Raw genomic sequence first — 23,349 nt, 5'->3', positions numbered from 1 at the left:
TCCCTCTCTCTATCACTCTCCCTGTACCTATGTCCCTGCTGTCACTTTCCCTGTCACTCTCTGTCACTCTCCCTGTCCCTGCTGTCACTCTCCCTGAATTTTTTGTCATTCCATGTGGCATAATATGAATTTGGCTCATATTGTGTGCTATAATGTGAATTTCGGCTCATACCATGTGCTATAATGTGAATTTCGGCTCATACCGTGTGCTATAATGTGAATTTTGGTTCATTCTGTGTGCTATAATGTGAATTTTGGTTCATTCTGTGTGCTATAATGTGAATTTTGGCTCATTCTGTGTGGTATAATGTGAATTTCGGCTCATAACGTGTGGTATAATGTGAATTTCGGCTCATTCTCTATGCTATAATGTGAGTTTCGGCTCATTCTGTGTGCTATATAATGTGAATTTCGGCTCATTCTGTGTGCTATAATGTGAATTCCTGCACATACTGTGTGGTATAATGTGAAATGGACACCAGTACTAGACAGTATAAGGGGTCCTACTATTGTGGTGTATAAGGAGTATATGGTGTGATAAACGACACTAAAGGATACGCCCCTTGTGAGTGACAATGCCCCCTTATCCAGGGCGTACATGCCTTCGGTGCGCACATAATTGCAACCTTCACTTTTCCATATCCCCACTTCAACCACTGTGAGGGATGGTATTAGAATTGTGGCGCTTGAGATGACGATGGTCAGAATACCGAAAACTGTTAGGTTATTACCCTAACCCTCCCTGCCTGCAGCTTGTTCCTAAACTGCGCTAGGTAGAGCCCATTCCTAAACTGGTACTGCTGGCCAGGGATGACTCTGCTTGTCTCCAGCCTCCACCACAAGCAGAGCTCGCTGGCTACTTTTAGAAGCCGTGCAAACGCATTGTCGCCGCCCACTGGGGAGTGTATTTTAGCTTTGCAGAAGTGCAAACGCCAGAGCGCCTGCAAAATCATTTTGTGCAAAACAAGACCAGTCCTGTAGTTACTCTTCGTGTGCGTTGATTCTAACGATGGAGGGACGGCTTTTGACATCACACACCCGCCCAGCGAACGCCCAGCCATGTCTGTGTTTTTTCTGCCACGCCTGCGTTTTTCTAAGCACTCCCTGAAAACGGTCAGTTGACACCCAGAAACGCCCACTTCATGTCAATCTTCCTGCATTCGGCCGTGTGACTGGAATGTTCGTTAGATTCTATGCAAACCCACGATGCTCATTGTACCCGTACGACGCACCTGCGCATTGCGGTGCATACTCATGTGCATAAATGCTGATTTTTAGCCTGATCGCTGTGCTGCGAACAATGGCAGCTAGCGATCAACTCGGAATGACCCCCATAGTGCTATGGATTGTATGAGGAAGGGGGCCCCAAATTGGTGTGTTGCTTAGGGCTCCGTGAGGTCTAAACTTGCCTCTGGCAGCGGCCATAGCAGCAGCTTTAGTGGGCATGCCTCACCAGCCACTGACCTCACTGCACGCCACTGGTGTTCCCCCCTCTTCCTCTCATCTCAAAGATACTGAGAATCATAAGGCGAAGAGGAATTCGGACAATTCTCATTGTTCCAGATTGGCCTCGAAGGGCCTGGTATCTGGATCTGCAGGAGATGCTCACCGAAGATCCGTGGCCTCTTCCTCTCAGGGAAGACCTGTTACAACAAGGGCCCTGTCTATTCCAGGACTTACCGCGACTGCGTTTGACGGCTTGGCGGTTGAACGCAGGATCCAAGCGGAGAAGGGCATTCCGGAGGAGGTCATTCCTACTCTGATAAAGGCTAGGAAGGAGGTGACATCGAAACATTATCACCGTATCTGGAGGAAGTATGTGTCTTGGTGCGAAGCCAAGACTGCTACTCCGGCAGAATTCCATCTGGGCCGTTTTCTCCACTTCCTACAAACTGGAGTGAATTTGGGCCTAAAATTAGGCTCCATTAAGGTTCAGATTTCGGCCCTATCCATTTTCTTTCAAAAGGAATTTGCTTCTCTTCCAGAAGTCCAGACTTTCGTGAAGGGGGTGCTGCATATCCAGCCTCCTTTTGTGCCCCCGGTGGCACCATGGGACCTTAACGTGGTGTTACGGTTCCTTAAGTCTCACTGGTTTGAGCCTCTTCAGACAGTTGAATTAAAGTATCTCACTTGGAAAGTGGTCATGCTATTGGCCTTGGCGTCGGCACGGCGGGTGTCGGAGTTGGCGGATTTGTCTCACAAAAGCCCTTACCTAATTTTCCATGTGGATAGAGCTGAGTTGCGGACTCGTCCTCAATTTTTGCCTAAGGTGGTTTCTTCTTTTCATTTGAACCAACCTATTGTGGTGCCTGTGGCTACAAGGGACGTGGAGGATTCCGAGTCCCTGGATGTGGTCAGGGCATTGAAAATTTATGTGGCCAGAAAGGCTCGGGTTAGGAAAACGGAGGCCCTGCTTATCCTGTATGCAGCCAACAAGGTTGGCGCTCCTGCGTCTAAACAGACTATTGCTCGCTGGATCTGTAATACGATTCAGCAGGCTCATTCTACGGCTGGATTGCCGTTACCAAAATCGGTTAAGGCCCATTCCACTAGGAAGATGGGCTCTTCTTGGGTGGCTGCCCGAGGCGTCTCGGCATTACAGTTGTGCCGAGCAGCTACCTGGTCGGGTTCAAACACCTTTGCAAAGTTTTACAAGTTTGATACCCTGGCTGAGGAGGACCTCGTGTTTGCTCAATCGGTGCTGCAGAGTCATCCGCACTCTCCCGCCCGTTTGGGAGCTTTGGTATAATCCCCATGGTCCTTACGGAGTCCCCAGCATATCTAGGATGTAAGAGAAAATAAGATTTTAAACCTACAGGTAAATCTTTTTCTCCTAGTCCGTAGAGGATGCTGGGCGCCCGTCCCAGTGCGGACTAAATGCTGCAAGACTTGTTTATAGTTTGCTTACATAAGGGTTATGTTACAGTTTTAATCAGTCTCGGGCTGATGCTGTTTTGTTTCATACTGTTAAATGGTTCGTATATTCCATATTATACGGTGTGGATGGTGTGGGCTGGTATGAATCTTGCCCTTAGATTAACAAAAATCCTTTCCTCGTACTGTCCGTCTCCTCTGGGCACAGTTTCTCTAACTGAGGTCTGGAGGAGGGGCATAGAGGGAGGAGCCAGTGCACACCCATACCTAAAGTTCTTTTTAGTGCCCATGTCTCCTGCGGAGCCCGTCTATTCCCCATGGTCCTTACGGAGTCCCCAGCATCCTCTACGGACTAGGAGAAAAAGATTTACCGGTAGGTTTAAAATCTTATTTTTCTTTGCATCATGTGCTGTTTGGGGACTATTTTTTAAATCTGCCATCCTGTCTGACACTGCAGTGCCACTCCTAGATGGGCCAGGTGTTTGTGTCGGCCACTTGGGTCGCTTAGCTTAGCCATCCAGCGACCTTGGTGCACCTCTTTTTTTCTTTGCATCATGTGCTGTTTGGGGACTATTTTTTAAATCTGCCATCCTGTCTGACACTGCAGTGCCACTCCTAGATGGGCCAGGTGTTTGTGTCGGCCACTTGGGTCGCTTAGCTTTGCCATCCAGCGACCTTGGTGCAAATTTTAGGACTAAAAACAATATTGTGAGGTGTGAGGTGTTCAGAATAGACTGGAAATGAGTGGAAATTATGGTTATTGAGGTTAATAATACTATGGGATCAAAATGACCCCCAAATTCTATGATTTAAGCTGTTTTTGAGGGTTTGTTGTAAAAACACATCCGAATCTGACAAAAAAATTTCAGAGAGGTTTTGCCAAAACGCGTCCGAATCCAAAACCAAAACACAAAACCCAAAAAATTTCCGGTGCACATTAGAAAGGGTAAATACACAAACTTAAGCGCTAGGAGGAATACCACATTCACCACAAAAACATGGTTCACACAAGAAATACCACCAATATCAAAAAAACATAAATACTGTACACTTAAATTTCAAGAGTTGTAGATGCAGCAGTGGCAAATGCAGGATTTGCATGGGGGGGTTTCCAAAACTGGGTGGAGCCAAGCACGGGGGTGGGGACTGAGGTGACCCAGTATATGCTGGGCCCGTAAAACTAGTGTGTCTGTGTGTGTATATATATATATATATATATATATATATATCTACACACACATTTATATACCGTATATACATATATATATATATATATACATATACATACATATACACATATATGTATGCACATGGATATATATGTACTATAATTAAAATAAACTCTTATTAAGCACTTACAAGTTCCACCAGGAAGACAGCAGGCTGCAGAGGATGCTAGACAGCCATTAATAATACTCATGCAGCTAAAAAAAAAAAAAAAAAAAAGGTTTTTTTTTTTGGTGGAGGGGGTTTCTGGGTGCTCGGAAACCCCCCTGGGTGCGCCACTGTGCAGGGAAGCTTTGCGGGCTATGGGTGTGATTCAGATCTGATCGGTGCTGTGTGTGTTCACACAGCAGCGATCAGGTCTGAAGTGCGCATGTGCTGGCGCCGCAGTGCGCCGAGCATGCCAAACAGCCGACGACTGTCGTAGCCCTGCGATCGCCTCTGCCTTATTGACAGGCAGAGACGATCGCTGGGTGGGAGGGGGCAGGTCTGCGGCGTGTAGCTGCCGTTTAGGGGGCGCGGTCCAGGCAACACGAGGGGGGGCAGGCCACGGTGGCTACATGACGTCACATGCAGCCGCTGCGACCTGGGCAGCGACGAGTAGCTCCCTGCCAGCACGCAGGTGCTGCACTGGTAGGAAGCTACTCTTCCAGTACAAAAGCATCACCGATTTTGTACTTGTGCGATGGGGCAGGGACTGACATCCCCCCCCCCCCCCCCCGCATGTCAGTGTGACTGATCGTAGATGTGCTAGATTTAGCACATCTACGATCAGGTCTGAATCACCCCCTCACATTCACAGCTTTTTGTCTTTAATTCATATAGGGGGTTATTCCGACCTGATCGTAGCTGTGCTAAATTTAGCCCAGCTACAATCACCTACACTGACATGCGGGGAGACGCTCCGCCCCTCATGTCAGTCTGCCCCCCCCCCCCCCCCCCCCGCACACAAGTACAAAAGCATCTCACAGCGGCGATGCTCTTGTACTTGAAGAGTAACTCCCAGCCAGCGTAGCTCTTGTGGCTGGCTGGGAGTTACTCGTCGCTGCCCGGGTCACAGCGGCTATGTGGACGTCACGCAGCCGCTGCGGCCCGCCCTCCTGCACGGTCTGGCCATGACCGCACCCACAAAATGGACGCCAAATGCTACCATGCCGCCCCCTCTCACCCAGCGACCGCCTCTGCCTGTCAATCAGACAGAGGCGATCGCTAGGCAACTACAGCCCTTGGCTGTCAGCCATGCGCCGGCACACTGCGGCGCCAGCACATACGCAGTTCTGACCTGATCGCTGCGCTGCGAAGAACTGCAGCGAGCGATCAGGTCAGAATGACCCCCATAGGCTCCACAATAACACATGTAGGGAACAGAAAATAAAAACACAATAGTGCAGAGGATAATACAATAAAAATGCTTTTACTGTCGATGTGCACTTACAAACAAGTGATTGTTAGCAGCATGAAAAGGTTCCATAGTGGCAATACAGCATGGATCAAAGCGTCTAGATCCAGAACTCCGCAATAGTATATGAGGTGCCATAGAAACAAAAACAGAAAGCAATAGAGTAAATACATAAAGACACAAATGGTTTTAATACAGATGTACACTTACAAAAGGTGTTAAAAACACAGCATGAAATATCCCACGGTGGCAAACAGCGAGAATCACTCCAGGTACTCCTAGATGTTGTGAATAGCACAGCAGCGTCCAAGCAGTTCGGCAAAGTGGAAATCCTAAAAGTCCATAGCCACGCATAACGCGATTTTAGACACGAATGTCCTGCATCAGAAGCGTCTTTTTCGGGGCTGGATGATGACATCACCTGCATTTCCTGCGATAGGAAACATGGCAGCGGGATTCCTGCAAGACAGGGGTCAACCTCTATTCGATGCAATCGCAATTCATTTGCCCTGCCCTGTGCTGGGCGACTCCCAGCATGTGGGTATATGGTCATAGATTTTGCATCGAGAGCAAAATCTGCTACCAACTCTGAATAGCGCCCTATGGGGGTCATTCCGAGTTGATCGCTTGCTGCCAATTTTCGCAGCAAAACTGCACATGCGTATGCACCGCAATGAGCACGCGCTTCGTACGGGTACGAAGAGCATCGTTGCTGTGCAATGGTTCTAGCGAAGAATCCATTCGCACAGCCGATCGCAAGGTGATTGACAGGAAGAGGGCGTTTATGGGTGTCAACTGACCATTTTTTGGAAGTGGTTGGGGAAACGCAGGCGTGTTCAGGCGTTTGCAGGGCGGGTGTCTGATGTCAATTCTGGGGCCTCCGTCGCTGGATTAATCGCGCAGGATAAGTAACTACAGGGCTGGTCTTGTTCTGCACAAAATGTTTTTGTACCGCTCGGCTGCACAGGCATTCACACACTTGCAAAGAGAAAATAAACTCGCCCGTGGGCAGCGACTATGCGCTTGCATGGCTGCTAAAAGTAGCTAGCGTGCAATCAACTCGGAATGAGGGCCTCTGTCCTTTTCTACAGTATGTTGAATTTATTCATTTATAAAAGTGGACACTATCTTTCTGGTACACATGTTGTGAGAAAACGATTGCAAGCGATGGGATTGTTCAGATGTGGAAGCAAACCAAAAAAGCAAACTAGGTAAAACCATGTTGCATTGCAGATGGGGCAGATATAACATGTGCAGAGAGATTTAGATTTGGGTGGGGTGTGTCCAGGGGCGGATTGGGAACAAAAAGCAGCCCTGGAAAAATTTGTACTAGTGGCCCCACATGGGCAGCACCAGAGGTGTAAGGTCTAGCCATGGGCCATGGCAGAAAGCACCCTCCCCCCCAAGACTTTCCAGATAGTGGGCATGTCCAGCATCAAGGGGGAAGTTAAAAGGAAATAATTAAATATTTATGAGCACATTATATGATACACCTTTAGAATTTAGGAAACTATACAATTCTTTAGAAAGATATATTTTCTTGCTTATTACACCAACCGTATCCCAATCACTATTCACTTAATCTTATATGTCTGCCAAGCAGGCAGACAGAGCATACACTAGATCATCTGCAATCACAGGCTAAGTGGCAAAGAAATTTTCATATATGCAAATTATTTTGCATCTTTTTCATTATGTCTATAAATAGGACCACATGTCCTCAAACAAAACAGGCCCCACGGGTGCGTCGGCCCACCGGGGATCTTCCCTGTAAGCCCTATGACCAATCCACCTCTAGGTGTGTCCAAACTGAAATAATATGCAGTGTAAAAATAAAGCTAATATTTGTGGGCTACATGCTGGGCTGGGGCTAGGGTGTTTGGCGCCCACCTGCAAACAATAAATATGCACCCACCCTCGCATACCTAATAAAGGGACAGCGCAAGCTGAAGGCGTGCAACACAAAAAGGGGTCTCACAAGGAAGGTTCATGGCCACACAGTAGTACCCCCGTTTTTCCAGACACACCTACAAAATGGTCAATTGCCACCCACAAATGCCTTCTTCCTGTCAATCTCCTTGCGATCGCCGGTACAGTTGGAATTTTTGCACCATCTCGTCGCTGACTGGCGATCCCGTTGCTGTGGTCCATTGTGCCTGTGCATTGCGGTGCATACGCATGCGCAGTTCATATATGATCGCAGGCTGTAAGAAAACGCAGTCTAGTGATCAGGTCTGAATCGGTCCCATAGTGCCCCTGATTCATATTGTATCACATAATGTAGTAGTGTACCTTATTCACGTTACGACACAAGTAGTGCCTCTTATACACAATACCCACAATAGTGTCCCTCATACACATAACACCCACAGCAGTACTGCCCCTTACACTTAACGCCCACAGTTGTAGTGCCCCTTACACATAATGTCCGCAGTAGTACTGCCATACATAATGCCCACAGTAGTAGCTCACCTTACACATAATGCCCACATTAGTAGTGTCACACATAATGCCCACAGTAGTAGTGCCACACATAGGGCCACCAGTAGTAGTGCCACACATAATGCCCCTTACCCTAGAAGTGCCCCTTACACTTATATCCACAGGAGGTGGGGAGGAGAAAGAGGGGGGAGTGCGGTACTTACTGCACACAGATCAGCAAGAGAGTGCTGCCGGCTCCGGGATGAGAGAGGAGGGACTGAGCCAGAGAGACTTGCACTGGAGCTGCGCTTCATACGCGCCAGCAACAGCAGAGCGGAGAGAGTACCTCTGCAGCACGGCGCCTGCCAGCTTTGCAGGTGCTGCTGAGCAGGTAGCGCCAGCTCCGGCTACATACAAAACCAGACTGTATTTTCCATGCACAAAAAAATATAAATCTGTTTGTTCTGCAGTATCCTGGGAACACTACCCAAAAAGTAGGCACATTTTTTGCAGTCCTTAACACCTACTAGATCCACTAGAACAGCGATTCTCAACCTGGGGAGCGAGTATTTACTGTGACATTCAGGGATATGCAGAAAATATTCTGTAATTGCTGGGAAGAGGGGGGTGGACCCAGACAGTTAGACACATAGGAAAATAGTGTCCACCCCCATGCATCACAATTTGGACCCTGATAATAGGCAGGAAAACACAGTGACATGATCACTGGCAACGGTGTATCTCTGGAAGGCAATGGAAGCATTGGCCTCCAGGTGCCAGAAGTCAGGGGAGCATAAGGAGCAGGGCCGTACTGGCCCACCGGGGAGTACAGGGAACCCCCCGGAGGGCCCTACAGCGTGTGTGTGGGGGGGAGGGGAAGGGGGGCTCATCTCATCCTCTAGGGATCAGACTCCAGACTGTGCACTTGAAATATTCATGTTACCGTATACTGCACAGGACTATGTTGCATTCTTTACAGAGCATTGCTGTTATTAATCTGCTACAGTATCATGTATGCACTAGCAGTATTTACTATATATATTTATCAAGGGGCCCAGCCTATGCACTCTCTAAAGGTTAGCCATACCAATGTGTTGGCTGGCCACACCCACTCTGGAGACTGGCCACAGCCCCTAAACATGGGCTCCTTCCACTGCATTCCTCCTGTGGGCCCTTCATGCCCCAGTCCAACACTGATAAGGGGCACAGATAAATCCATTTATTACTGCTGTCTGTGCCCTGGGGTTGGGGCATATATCTCTTCGCTTATCTCAAAATATCTCCCAACCTGGCCCCTTCGCTCTTCACAAGATCGCTATATAGAAACTGGTTGCACAGGTGTATCTATATCTCATGCATGACCCCCATTAATTAATTACATTCGTATTCATCAAGAAATGTTTTTTTGGGGGGTGCTACCACAGGCAAGGTAAGTATACATTAGAGAAAAGAAAAAGGAAGATTGCCCTAAGGTGGTGCACTGTAAATAATAAAATATAACTTTTATTACAATATATGATAAAACCAGCTAATATTAAAAGGAAAATAAAGATGGTGAAAATAAGAAAGAAATCGTGATTAAAAGTGAATGTTCTGCGCACTAGATGTTGCTGGATGAACTACTTGTAAATATATCTTTAAATTCAGTATAAAGAGTGTCCTATTCACTATTATCCTTAAAGCCCCAGCAATCAGAGATGTACAATTTTTACCAGCCTTCCCCAGACCTTATCCAATTTTTATCGTCCTTCCCAGGACCTCAAATATCAAAGATAATAAGTCATGTAGGGACAGGATAACCGATTACCACTTTGTGTTAAACGTATTCACCTTATCCAGTACCTGTCTATATGGAGTATATTGTTCATCATATTATCCCTACCAGAGAAATGTGCTGGTCTGGTGGATTCATATGTGAATGCTGATCTTCTAGGGCATAAGTTTTATTTTCACATCCAGTTATGTTTCAGTAGTGAAACTGTTGCAGCTGCCGAACTGCTTAGTTTAGTGTGTGTGAGAATGTATTTCAGGCCACATAGAAAGTATTAACTCCACAAGGGGAAGATAGTTTGTGTCAGTTTGAAGACTAGGGACAAAATTTACTAAGAATTCGAGTTTGTCCGATTTGTGTTTTTTTTTCAAAGTCCCAATCCGGGAATTCACTAAGCACCAATCTCGGCAGTGTTTGGACTATTCGTAATGGTTTGATTATTAAAGATCAGAAATACGAATGAATAGACCATCGGTCAAACACGTCTGTTATTTCATACAATACGGGCATTAACTATTCATTCGTATTTGGGTGTTAGTCTCTGAGTGCTCAAGTGCGGGTCTGTTTTTTTTCGATTCGTTAAAAAAAGCAGCAAAAAAATAGACCTGCTTTTTCCAGTCGAGTTTGGATAACCATGCACGGATCAGTGAGATCTGTGCATGGTTATCTATGGGAAAGGGTCTGTTTAGTGTGAAAACATAAAAAAAATTGCGTGGGGTCCCCCCTCCTAAGCATAACCAGCCTCGGGCTCTTTGAGCCGGTCCTGGTTGACAAAATATGGAGAAAAAAATGACAGGGGTTCCCCCGTATTTCATCAACCAGCACCGGGCTCTGCGCCTGGTCCTGGTTCCAAAAATACGGGGGACAAAAAGCGTAGGGGTCCCCCCCGTATTTTTGAAACCAGCATCGGGCTCCACTAGCCAGGTACATAATACCACAGCCGGGGGACACTTTTATACTGGTCCCTGCGGCCCTGGCATTACATACCCAACTAGTCACCCCTGGCCGGGGGAACCCGGGAGGAGTGAAAAACCCTTAAATCAAGGGGTCCCCCCCCTCCAGCCACCCAAGGGCCAGGGGTGAAGCCCGAGGCTGTCCCCCCCCATCCAAGGGCGGCGGATGGGGGGCTGATAGCCATGTGTAAAAAATGTGAATATTGTTTTTAGTAGCAGTACTACAAGTCCCAGCAAGCCTCCCCCGCAAGCTGGTACTTGGAGAACCACAAGTACCAGCATGTGGTTGAAAACCTGGCCCGCTGGTACCTGTAGTACTACTACTAAAAAATTACCCCTCAAAAAACAGGACACACACACCGTGAAAGTATAAGTTTATTACATACATGCACACCTCCATACATACATACTTACCTATGTTCCCACGAGGCTCGGTCCTCTTCTCCATGTAGAATCCTTGGGGGACCTGTGAAAAAAATTATACTCACATAATCCAGTGTAGATTGTGTCCAAAGTATAATCCACGTACTTGGCAAAACAAAAAAAATGAAACCCAACCACGCACTGAAAGGGGTCCCATGTTTATACATGGGACCCCTTTCCCCGACTGCCAGGACCCCCCCTGACTCCTGTCAAAGAGGGTCCCTTCAGCCTATCAGGGAGCGCCACATCGTGGCACTCTCCTGAGTGGCTGTGTGCTCCTGTAGTGTCTGTGAGGCAGCACACGGCACAGATACAATGTAGCGCCTATGAGCTCCATTGTAGCCAATGGTGGGAACTTTGCGGTCAGCGGTGAGGTTACTTTCGTTCAACCGCTGACCGCAAAGTTCCCACCATTGGCTACAATGGAGCGCATAGGCGCTACATTGTATCTGTGCCGTGTGCTGCCTCACAGACACTACAGGAGCACACAGCCAATCAAGAGAGTGCCACGACGTGAAGCTGGCATAACTTTGCCTGACAACTGCTACACTGAAAGGGGAATAAACACAAATGGAAACAGTCTTCAAACTGACACAAACTATCTTCCCCTTGTGGAGTTAATACTTTCTATGTGGCCTGAAATACATTCTCTCACACTCTAAACTAAGCAGTTCGGCAGCTGCAACAGTTTCACTACTGAAACATAACTGGATGTGAAAATAAAACTTATGCCCTAGAAGATCAGCATTCACATATGAATCCACCAGACCAGCACATTTCTCTGGGAGGGATAATATGATGAACAATATACTCCATATAGACAGGTACTGGATAAGGTGAATACGTTTAACACAAAGTGGTAATCGGTTATCCTGTCCCTACATGACTTATTATCTTTGATATTTGAGGTCCTGGGAAGGACGATAAAAATTGGGTAAGGTCTGGGGAAGGCTGGTAAAAATTGTACATCTCTGATTGCTGGGGCTTTAAGGATAAGAGTGAATAGGACACTCTTTATACTGAATTTAAAGATATATTTACAAGTAGTTCATCCAGCAACATCTAGTGCACAGAACATTAACTTTTAATCACGATTTCTTTCTTATTTTCACCATCTTTATTTTCCTTTTAATATTCCCTGGTTTTATCATATATTGTAATAAAAGTTATATTTATTATTTACAGTGCACCACCTTAGGGCAATCTTCCTTTTTCTTTTCTCTAACTCTTCACAAGATCTACATCTCTCATCCACTCTCATTACTTGCCCCCATGCACGATTACAGAACTTTCTTCGGGGCTGCACCCACTCTGTGGAATGCCCTACCACGTACAGTAAGACTCTTCTCTAGTCTTCAAACCTTCTAGCGTTCCCTGAAAACTCACCTATTCAGACAGTTTATCAAATTCCAGAACTGCTCACATTACCTTCATAGCTTTCCTATACAATTATCGGGGTAATTCAGAGTTGATCGCAGAAGCAAATTTGTTAGCAGATGGGCAAAACCATGTGCACTGCACAGGGGGCAGATGTAACATGTGCAGAAAGAGTTAGATTTTGGTGGGTTATATTGTTTCTGTGCAGGGTAAATACTGGCTGCTTTATTTTTACACTGCAATTTAGATTTCAGTTTGAACACACCCCACCCAAATCTAACTCTCTCTGCACATGTCATATCTGCCCCCCCTGCAGTGCACATGGTTGTGCCCACCTCAGTGGCGCACGCAGAGGGGGGGGGGGGGGTTCTGAGTACCTGGAAACCCCCCTGATGACCTGAGTTTAATGTTTTAGAGAGGGAGACAGATCTGTCTCCGTCTCAGCAAAAGCCACGACCGCAATCGCAATAGCAGTAACATCAGAGAGCTACATAGCTCTCTACAAACAGATTGTCCGGAGGGAGCTGCTGGCTGCGCATGCTCAACCACAGCAGCTCCCTCTTTCTTCTTAGTGACGCCTGTCTGCTGCAAGCCCCTGGCCTGGTATGCACAGTATAAATGTAGTACTGTACCTTATGTAAGTGTGTGTAGGTAGTATGTACGTTTGTGTGTGCTTGCTTGTTTATGTATGTGTGTGATTGTGTATGTATTTGTGTACTGTATGTATGTACGAATGTGTGTGTGATATAGATATATATATATATATATATATATATATATATATATATATATATTAGTGATGTGCACCGGAAATTTTTCAGGTTTTGGAATCGGTTCCGCGGCCGTGTTTTGGATTCGGACGCGTTTTGGCAAAACCTCCCTGAAATTTTTTGGGCGGATTCGGGTGTGTTTTGGATTCATTTTTTTTTTACAAAAAACCCTCAAAAACAGCTTAAATCATAGAATTTGGGGGTCATATTGATCATAGTATTATTAACCTAATTAACCATAATTTCCACTCATTTCCAGTCTATTCTGAACACCTCACGCCTCACAATATTATTTTTAGTCCTAAAATTTGCACCAAGGTCGCTGGATGACTAAGCTAAGCGACACAAACACCTGGCCCATCTAGGAGTGGCAGTGCAGTGTCAGACACGATGGACGATTTAAAAAATAGTCCCCAAACAGCACATGATGCAAAGAAAAAAAGAGGTGCACCAAGGTCGCTGGATGGCTAAGCTAAGCGACCCAAGTGGCCGACACAAACATCTGGCCCATCTAGGAGTGGCACTGCAGTGTCAGACAGGATGGCCGATTTAAAAAATAGTCTAAAAACAGCACATGATGCAAAGAAAAAAAGAGGTGCACCAATGTCGCTGGATGTCTAAGCTAAGCGACTCAAGTGGCCGACACAAACACCTGGCCCATCTAGGAGTGGCACTGCAGTGTCAGACAGGATGGCCGATTTAAAAAATAGTCCAAAAACAGCAAATGATGCAAAGAAAAAAAGAGGTGCACCAAGTTCGCTGGATGGCTATTAAGGAATCCTAAGTCCTGGGGGTAAATGTAATAGGATTCGGGTTGCTGCAGATCCGGGATACTATCTGAGGATGGCCATATTTTTAAAGTGGCAATCATTTACAAGGCAAAACCAAACTGGTTTTGTCTCGTAAAGATTGCTGCTTTAAACATATGGCCAATCCCTGACTTCTGGCATATGCCAGAAGTGCCAGATGGCCAGTCCGGCCCTGCTAATAGGCATGGCCAATCGTAACTTGAAGACATGCAGCCAACTAGGAACCGCCTCTGCGTCCGCAACTGATTGGCTGTTGTTCCAATTGGCTTGCGACCGGCGTGACAACTGCAGTTAGCTGCCGGTCCAGCACCAATCTACACTGCGGGCCCCCTTCCCAGTCCAGAACTGGGACCAAAGTCCCAGCTGTCTACCCCAATGGCGGCCCTGGGTGAATCTATCTTTGGGGCTTCTTGGGAGCTGCTATCGCTTGCCTGCAGCCAGTTGTGTAATAAGGATTGTTTTTTATTGTAACTTGCCAGACGCCTGGTATGAACTTACGTCCCTGATCACTGGTCCAGATCGTTTATGACAAAGCGTTCCTAAGCGTCACAACTTGTGACTATAACATCAGGCAGTGATATTGCATGTTTATATACATTTTTACTATCCTCTGTAGTATGCTTAATGCTTGGACAGAATAGTCATGTCACAGAGAATAAACTTCATGTCACAGGGCAAGGACAGTTTCATTGCATCAGGGGGACAATGGAGCCAAGAAGGCAGCCACAGAGAGAATTGGTACACTAAAGGAAAGCAGTGTTGTGAGGTTCCTATCAGACTGATGTGAGGAGACAGGTTTCAAGCCACAAACTTTTTAAATTCCTTTTATTACTGTCATGTACATTCACTTTGCTATATTCATATTGTTATATTAGCTACTGGCCCTGGTTAGAAAGAGGGGAGATACAAATAATCAACTCTCATCTTAACATTACAGTTTTATGAGCAAAAGTTTCTGGAATGTTATAATTATTATTATTATTATTATTATTAATAATAATAATAATAATAATAATAATAATAAAAATAATATAATGTATTTATTGGCCACCACATGTGGTCTGCAGCGCCATACAGAGGAACATTTTAGATCCTCATAAACAAAGGGATTGCATGCTCACCTATATTCTGTCAATCTAATGCATATGCTTTAGCTTGTAATGTGAGCTTTGTATCCATGGCATACTGTATGAGCTGTGGGATGAGTCTTTTATTGTTGCTTTTATATTTGTGTACCATGCAAATACTATGCTTTTCCACATTAAGTATGTTGTATTTCCAATACATATCCAAAAAAGATTAACTTTACTTGCCCATTGTTAAGTTAACAAACATTTATTTGTTTTCATTAATTACTGAACACACATCTTCAGTGATTTGTATTATTTATTGTATTGTAGGTGATTTCCGCTATAGCCCTGATATGCTAACATACCCACCATTAAGGAACAAGGACATTGATGTTCTTTACCTGGATAATACAAACTGTGATCCAAAACTCAAGTTACCCTCTCGCCAAGAAGCAACAAAGCAAATTAAGGAAATCATTGATGATCACCCATCCCATAACATAGTGATTGGTAAGTAATTGATCCAACCAACCAACCAACCAACCAACCAACCAACCAGCCAACCAAGATAACGGTTTTACTTTTCCTTTAACAAGTAGCAGGGTAACCGTTCTGGAACTGGTGATGCCTCACAGGAACTGGGCTGTGACAGGTAACGTGTATTAGGGTTACCGGGATGGGACCAGTAATGTGTATCAGGAACTGGGCTGGGACAAGTAATGCATATCAGGAACAGAGTTGGGACCAGTAATGTGTATCAGGAACTGGGCTGGAACCAGTAATGCATATTAGGAACCGAGATGGAACCAGTAGTGCATAGCAGGGTCAGAAGAATCATTTGAGAGGCAAGCAAAACAATGTTCCAATCTTTTGTGGAACAAGGATATCCATCTGATATTATACAAACAGCTTTAAATGAGGTTAGTAAAATAGAAAGGAAAGATCTTCTAGTGATGGAACAAAAAAGAAATAGAAATAAGTCTGGATAAACAGAGGAAGAAAAGGGAAGATAGATCAACATTCTTTATAACTAAATTTAATAGTTGTGCACAGGAGATTAGAAGAATTATTAAGAAAAATGTAGAACTCTTAAAAATAGACGAGGTGCTGAAAGAAGTAGTTGCGCTAAATGGGAAAATAATTTTCAGAAAATCTGAAAATTTTAAATCTAAATTAGTATCCAGTGTGGGAGAACTACATGTAATACCTGCAATCATACAAGTAAGAAGGAAACTGAATTTACATGTAATTATAGCGGGGCCGTTTTTCAAATCAAGAAATGTATTAATTGCAGGTCAACGTTTGTGATTTACACTATGCAGTGTACTGTGGAAAACTACGTAGGTCGAACTATGCTAAACACCAGATTTATGGAGCACTAGCGGAATATTAACAAAGGTATAAAAACTCACCCACTTTCAAGCCACAATACATATTGTACTGAATCCACACATAAGGACATTACAATTAAAGGAATTAAACAGATCAAAATAACGAATAGAGGAAGGGGGGGGGGGATAGATATAGCCAACTATGTCGTAGAGAAGCGTTCTGGATCTATCGATTACATACATTATTTTCATATGGACTAAATGATACAGTTGAACTTTGTCTTGGATTTTGCGCTCTCTTGATGGGTTTGATGTACTCCTCCCCAATGATTTTTCAAATCAGGCTTACCAGTTTTGGGAAGTTTGCATGGTACTCTACTACTGGCCATAGAGAAGTTGGTCCAGTCCAAGGTCATTGTTCCAGTACCACTACTGCAACAAGGACAGGGTTACTACTCCAGCCTGTTTGTAGTACTGAAACTAGACAGGTCTGGGGGACCCATTCTGAATCTGAAGTCCTTGAATCCTTACCTGAAGGTTTTCAAATTCAAAATGGAATCTTTGAGTGCGGTGAGTGCAGGCCTGGAACAACAGGAATTCCTAGTGTCCCTGGATATCCCAATTTGGCCTCCTCATCAGGCTTATCTGAGGTTTGCCCTGCTAAACAATCACTACCAATTTCAGGCATTACCCTTCAGCCTGTCTACAGCTCCGAGGGTGTTCATGAAGGTGATGGCGGAAATGATGTTTCAGCTCAGGGTCCAGGGAGTCAATGTGATCTCCTGATAAAAGCGAGCTCCAGGGAGCTTCTATTGCTCCATGTAGATCTCACTATCCAACTTCTGTCTCACCATGGATGGATCCTCAATCTACAGAAGTCCCGCCTGGAACCGTCTCAGCGGCTCCTGTTCCTAGGCATGCTACTGGATACTGTAGCACAGAAAGTGTTCCTCCCTAAGGACAAAGCAAGAACGCTCCAGGAAATGGTTTGCGTGGTTCTCAGACCTTCTCGAGTCTCCGTCCATCTTTGCATAAAATTATTGTGAAAGATGGTAGCCTCCTACGAGGCGATACAGTATGGAAGGTTCCATGCCAGACCCTTCCAATTAGACATCCTGAACAAATGGTCCGGTTCCCATCTTCAGATGCACTGGATGATTCAGCTGTCACCCAGGGCCAGGTTTTCACTCCTTTGGTGGCTACAGTCTTCCAACCTCCTGGGAGGCTGAAACTTTGGGATTCAGGATTGGATCCTTCTCATGACAGATGCGAGATGGGGAGCTGTCACCCAAGGGGCGCAGTTCCAGGGCAGGTGGTCTGCCCAAGAGGCCCTTCTTCCAATCAACATTCTGGAACTTCACGCTATCCACAACGCTCTGCTTCAGGCGTCTCCTCTACTAAGGGATTGGGCGATCCAGGTGCAGTCGGACAATGCCACGGTAGTGGCATACATCAATCGACAAGGAGGGACAAAAAGCAGGGCCTGCATGCGAGAAGTGTCAAAAATACTCCTCTGGGCAGAAAAGCATGCAAGAGCACTGTCAGCAATCATCATTCCGGGAGTGGACAACTGGGAGGTGGACTTTCTAAGTTGCAACCACCTCCACCCGGGGGAGTGGGGACTACACCCTCAGGTGTTCCAACTGATCATTGACAGGTGGGGTTGCCCACAGATCGACTTGATGGCCTCTCATCTCAGCAAGAAGCTTCGCTGCTATTGCTGATGAACCAGAAGACCCTCAGGCAAGCACAGTGGATGGGCTGACTTCGCCTTCGCCTTATTGGCTGGTCTACCTGTTTCCTCCGATTCCTCTGATCCCAAGGGTGCTCAAGCGGATTAGACATCAAAGAGTGGAAGCAATCTTGATTGCCCCGGATTGGCCCCGAAGAGCGTGGTACACGGCTCTTCTGGACACGTCTGTACAGGACCTTTGGCCTCTACCACTAAGAAGGGATCTTCTTCAACAAGGACCGTTCATCTACCAGGACTTATGGCAGCTTTGTTTGACAGCATGGAAGTTGAGCGGAACATCCTAGCTCACAAAGGGTTTTCCAAAAAGGTAATTGCCATTATGGTACAAGCCAGAAAACCTGTGACATCAAAACACTATTATCATATCTGGCGGAGATATGTCCTTCTGCAGAATTCCACTGAGGAAGGTTCCTACTAGGGATGTGCACTTGAAATTTTTCGTGTTTTGTGTTTTGGTTTTGGGTTCGGTTCCGCGGCCGTGTTTTGGGTTCGACCGCGTTTTGGCAAAACCTCACCGAATTTTTTTTGTCGGATTCGGATGTGTTTTGGATTTGGGTGTTTTTTTCAAAAAACCCTAAAAAACAGCTTAAATCATAGAATTTGGGGGTCATTTTGATCCCAAAGTATTATTAACCTCAAAAACCATAATTTCCACTCATTTTCAGTCTATTCTGAATACCTCACACCTCACAATATTATTTTTAGTCCTAAAATTTGCACCGAGGTCGCTGGATGACTAAGCTAAGCGACCCTAGTGGCCGACACAAACACCTGGCCCATCTAGGAGTGGCACTGCAGTGTCACGCAGGATGGCCCTTCCAAAAAACACTCCCCAAACAGCACATGACGCAAAGAAAAAAAGAGGCGCAATGAGGTAGCTGTGTGAGTAAGCTAAGCGACCCTAGTGGCCGACACAAACACCTGGCCCATCTAGGAGTGGCACTGCAGTGTCACGCAGGATGGCCCTTCCAAAAAACACTCCCCAAACAGCACATGACGCAAAGAAGAAAAAAAGAGGCGCAATCAGGTAGCTGTGTGAGTAAGCTAAGCGACCCTAGTGGCCGACACAAACACCTTGCCCATCTAGGAGTGGCACTGCAGTGTCACGCAGGATGGCCCTTCCAAAAAACACTCCCCAAACAGCACATGACGCAAAGAAGAAAAAAAGAGGCGCAATGAGGTAGCTGTGTGAGTAAGATAAGCGACCCTAGTGGCCGACACAAACACCTGGCCCATCTAGGAGTGGCACTGCAGTGTCACGCAGGATGGCCCTTCCAAAAAACACTCCCCAAACAGCACATGACGCAAAGAAGAAAAAAGGAGGCGCAATGAGGTAGCTGTGTGAGTAAGCTAAGCGACCCTAGTGGCCGACACAAACACCTGGCCCATCTAGGAGTGGCACTGCAGTGTCACGCAGGATGGCCCTTCCAAAAAACACTCCCCAAACAGCACATGACGCAAAGAAGAAAAAAAGAGGCGCAATGAGGTAGCTGTGTGAGTAAGATAAGCGACCCTAGTGGCCGACACAAACACCTGGCCCATCTAGGAGTGGCACTGCAGTGTCACGCAGGATGGCCCTTCCAAAAAACACTCCCCAAACAGCACATGACGCAAAGAAAAATGAAAGAAAAAAGAGGTGCAAGATGGAATTGTCCTTGGGCCCTCCCACCGACCCTTATGTTGTATAAACAGGACATGCACACTTTAACCAACCCATCATTTCAGTGACAGGGTCTGCCACACGACTGTGACTGAAATGACGGGTTGGTTTGGACCCCCACCGAAAAAGAAGCAATTAATCTCTCCTTGCACAAACTGGCTCTACAGAGGCAAGATGTCCACCTCATCATCATCCTCCGATATATCACCGTGTACATCCCGCTCCTCACAGATTATCAATTCGTCCCCACTGGAATCCACCATCTCAGCTCCCTGTGTACTTTGTGGAGGCAATTGCTGCTGGTCAATGTCTCCACGGAGGAATTGATTATAATTCATTTTAATGAACATCATCTTCTCCACATTTTCTGGAAGTAACCTCGTACGCAGATTGCTGACAAGGTGAGCGGCGGCACTAAACACTCTTTCGGAGTACACACTTGTGGGAGGGCAACTTAGGTAGAATAAAGCCAGTTTGTGCAAGGGCCTCCAAATTGCCTCTTTTTCCTGCCAGTATAAGTACGGACTGTCTGACGTGCCTACTTGGATGCGGTCACTCATATAATCCTCCACCATTCTTTCAATGGTGAGAGAATCATATGCAGTGACAGTAGACGACATGTCCGTAATCGTTGTCAGGTCCTTCAGTCCGGACCAGATGTCAGCATCAGCAGTCGCTCCAGACTGCCCTGCATCACCGCCAGCGGGTGGGCTCGGAATTCTGAGCCTTTTCCTCGCACCCCCAGTTGCGGGAGAATGTGAAGGAGGAGATGTTGACAGGTCGCGTTCCGCTTGACTTGACAATTTTGTCACCAGCAGGTCTTTGAACCCCAGCAGACTTGTGTCTGCCGGAAAGAGAGATCCAAGGTAGGTTTTAAATCTAGGATCGAGCACGGTGGCCAAAATGTAGTGCTCTGATTTCAACAGATTGACCACCCGTGAATCCTTGTTAAGCGAATTAAGGGCTCCATCCACAAGTCCCACATGCCTAGCGGAATCGCTCCCTTTTAGCTCCTCCTTCAATGCCTCCAGCTTCTTCTGCAAAAGCCTGATGAGGGGAATGACCTGACTCAGGCTGGCAGTGTCTGAACTGACTTCACGTGTGGCAAGTTCAAAAGGTTGCAGAACCTTGCACAACGTTGAAATCATTCTCCACTGCGCTTGAGACAGGTACATTCCACCTCCTATATCGTGCTCAATTGTATAGGCTTGAATGGCCTTTTGCTGCTCCTCCAACCTCTGAAGCATATAGAGGGTTGAATTCCACCTCGTTATCACTTCTTGCTTCAGATGATGGCAGGGCAGGTTCAGGCGTTTTTGGTGGTGCTCCAGTCTTCTGTACGTGGTGCCTGTACGCCGAAAGTGTCCCGCAATTCTTCTGGCCACCGACAGCATCTCTTGCACGCCCCTGTCGTTTTTAAAAAAATTCTGCACCACCAAATTCAAGGTATGTGCAAAACATGGGACGTGCTGGAATTTGCCCATATTTAATGCACACACAATATTGCTGGCGTTGTCCGATGCCACAAATCCACAGGAGAGTCCAATTGGGGTAAGCCATTCCGCGATGATCTTCCTCAGTTGCCGTAAGAGGTTTTCAGCTGTGTGCGTATTCTGGAAACCGGTGATACAAAGCGTAGCCTGCCTAGGAAAGAGTTGGCGTTTGCGAGATGCTGCTACTGGTGCCGCCGCTGCTGTTCTTGCGGCGGGAGTCCATACATCTACCCAGTGGGCTGTCACAGTCATATAGTCCTGACCCTGCCCTGCTCCACTTGTCCACATGTCCGTGGTTAAGTGGACATTGGGTACAACTGCATTTTTTAGGACACTGGTGAGTCTTTTTCTGACGTCCGTGTACATTCTCGGTATCGCCTGCCTAGAGAAGTGGAACCTAGATGGTATTTGGTAACGGGGGCACACTACCTCAAGAAATTGTCTAGTTCCCTGTGAACTAACGGCGGATACCGGACGCACGTCTAACACCAACATAGTTGTCAAGGCCTCAGTTATCTGCTTTGCAACAGGATGACTGCTGTGATATTTCATCTTCCTCGCAAAGGACTGTTGGACAGTCAATTGCTTGGTGGAAGTAGTAAAAGTGGGCTTACGACTTCCCCTCTGGGATGACCATCGACTCCCAGCAGCAACAACAGCAGCGCCAGCAGCAGTAGGCGTTACACGCAAGGATGCATCGGAGGAATCCCAGGCAGGAGAGGACTCGTCAGAATTGCCAGTGACATGGCCTGCAGGACTATTGGCATTCCTGGGGAAGGAGGAAATTGACACTGAGGGAGTTGGTGGGGTGGTTTGCGTGAGCTTGGTTACAAGAGGAAGGGATTTACTGGTCAGTGGACTGCTTCCGCTGTCGCCCACAGTTTTTGAACTTGTCACTGACTTATTATGAATGCGCTGCAGGTGACGTATAAGGGAGGATGCTCCGAGGTGGTTAACATCCTTACCCCTACTTATTACAGCTTGACAAAGGCAACACACGGCTTGACAAATGTTGTCCGCATTTCTGGTGAAATACTTCCACACCGAAGAGCTGATTTTTTTGGTATTTTCACCAGGCATGTCAACGGCCCTATTCCTCCCATGGACAACAGGTGTCTCCCCGGGTGCCTGACTTAAACAAACCACCTCACCATCAGAATCCTCCTTGTCAATTTCCTCCCCAGCGCCAGCAACACCCATATCCTCCTCATCCTGGTGTACTTCAACACTGACATCTTCAATCTGACTATCAGGAACTGGACTGCGGGTGCTCCTTCCAGCACTTGCAGGGGGCGTGCAAATGGTGGAAGGCGCATGCTCTTCACGTCCAGTGTTGGGAAGGTCAGGCATCGCAACCGACACAATTGGACTCTCCTTGTGGATTTGGGATTTCGAAGAACGCACAGTTCTTTGCGGTGCTTTTGCCAGCTTGAGTCTTTTCAGTTTTCTAGCGAGAGGCTGAGTGCTTCCATCCTCATGTGAAGCTGAACCACTAGCCATGAACATAGGCCAGGGCCTCAGCCATTCCTTGCCACTCCGTGTGGTAAATGGCATATTGGCAAGTTTACGCTTCTCCTCCGACAATTTTATTTTAGATTTTGGAGTCCTTTTTTTACTGATATTTGGTGTTTTGGATTTTACATGCTCTGTACTATGACATTGGGCATCGGCCTTGGCAGACGACGTTGCTGGCATTTCATCGTCTCGGCCATGACTAGTGGCAGCAGCTTCAGCACGAGGTGGAAGTGGATCTTGATCTTTCCCTAATTTTGGAACCTCAACATTTTTGTTCTCCATATTTTAATAAGCACAACTAAAAGACACAGAGGTAGCTACAGCCGTTGACTACCGTACTGTGTCTGCTGCTAATATAGACTGGATGATAATGAGATGAAATCAATATATATTATATCACACTAGTACTGCAGCCGGACAGGTAGATATATTTATTATGTAATGACTGATGACGGACCTGCTGGACACTGTCAGCTCAGCAGCACCGCAGACTGCTACAGTAAGCT

The 23,349-nt window shown here is 46.3% G+C and overlaps 1 protein-coding gene across 2 annotated transcripts in view; it reads left to right on the top strand.

Moving 5' to 3' along the window:
• The window catches only part of LOC135051160 (5' exonuclease Apollo-like), a 223,050-nt gene that overhangs the window by 186,143 nt on the left and 13,558 nt on the right, over positions 1 to 23,349 (top strand). For both annotated transcript variants that reach the window (XM_063957292.1, XM_063957293.1), the window contains one exon: positions 15,422 to 15,601. In XM_063957292.1, the coding sequence (XP_063813362.1) occupies positions 15,422 to 15,601 (180 nt within the window). The remainder of the gene's footprint in view (positions 1 to 15,421; positions 15,602 to 23,349) is intronic.

This window comes from Pseudophryne corroboree, chromosome 2, assembly GCF_028390025.1.
Source record: "Pseudophryne corroboree isolate aPseCor3 chromosome 2, aPseCor3.hap2, whole genome shotgun sequence".
Lineage (NCBI taxonomy): Eukaryota > Metazoa > Chordata > Amphibia > Anura > Myobatrachidae > Pseudophryne > Pseudophryne corroboree.
Note: the sequence above shows the minus strand (reverse complement) of the source record. Positions and strands in the feature narration are given on the sequence as shown.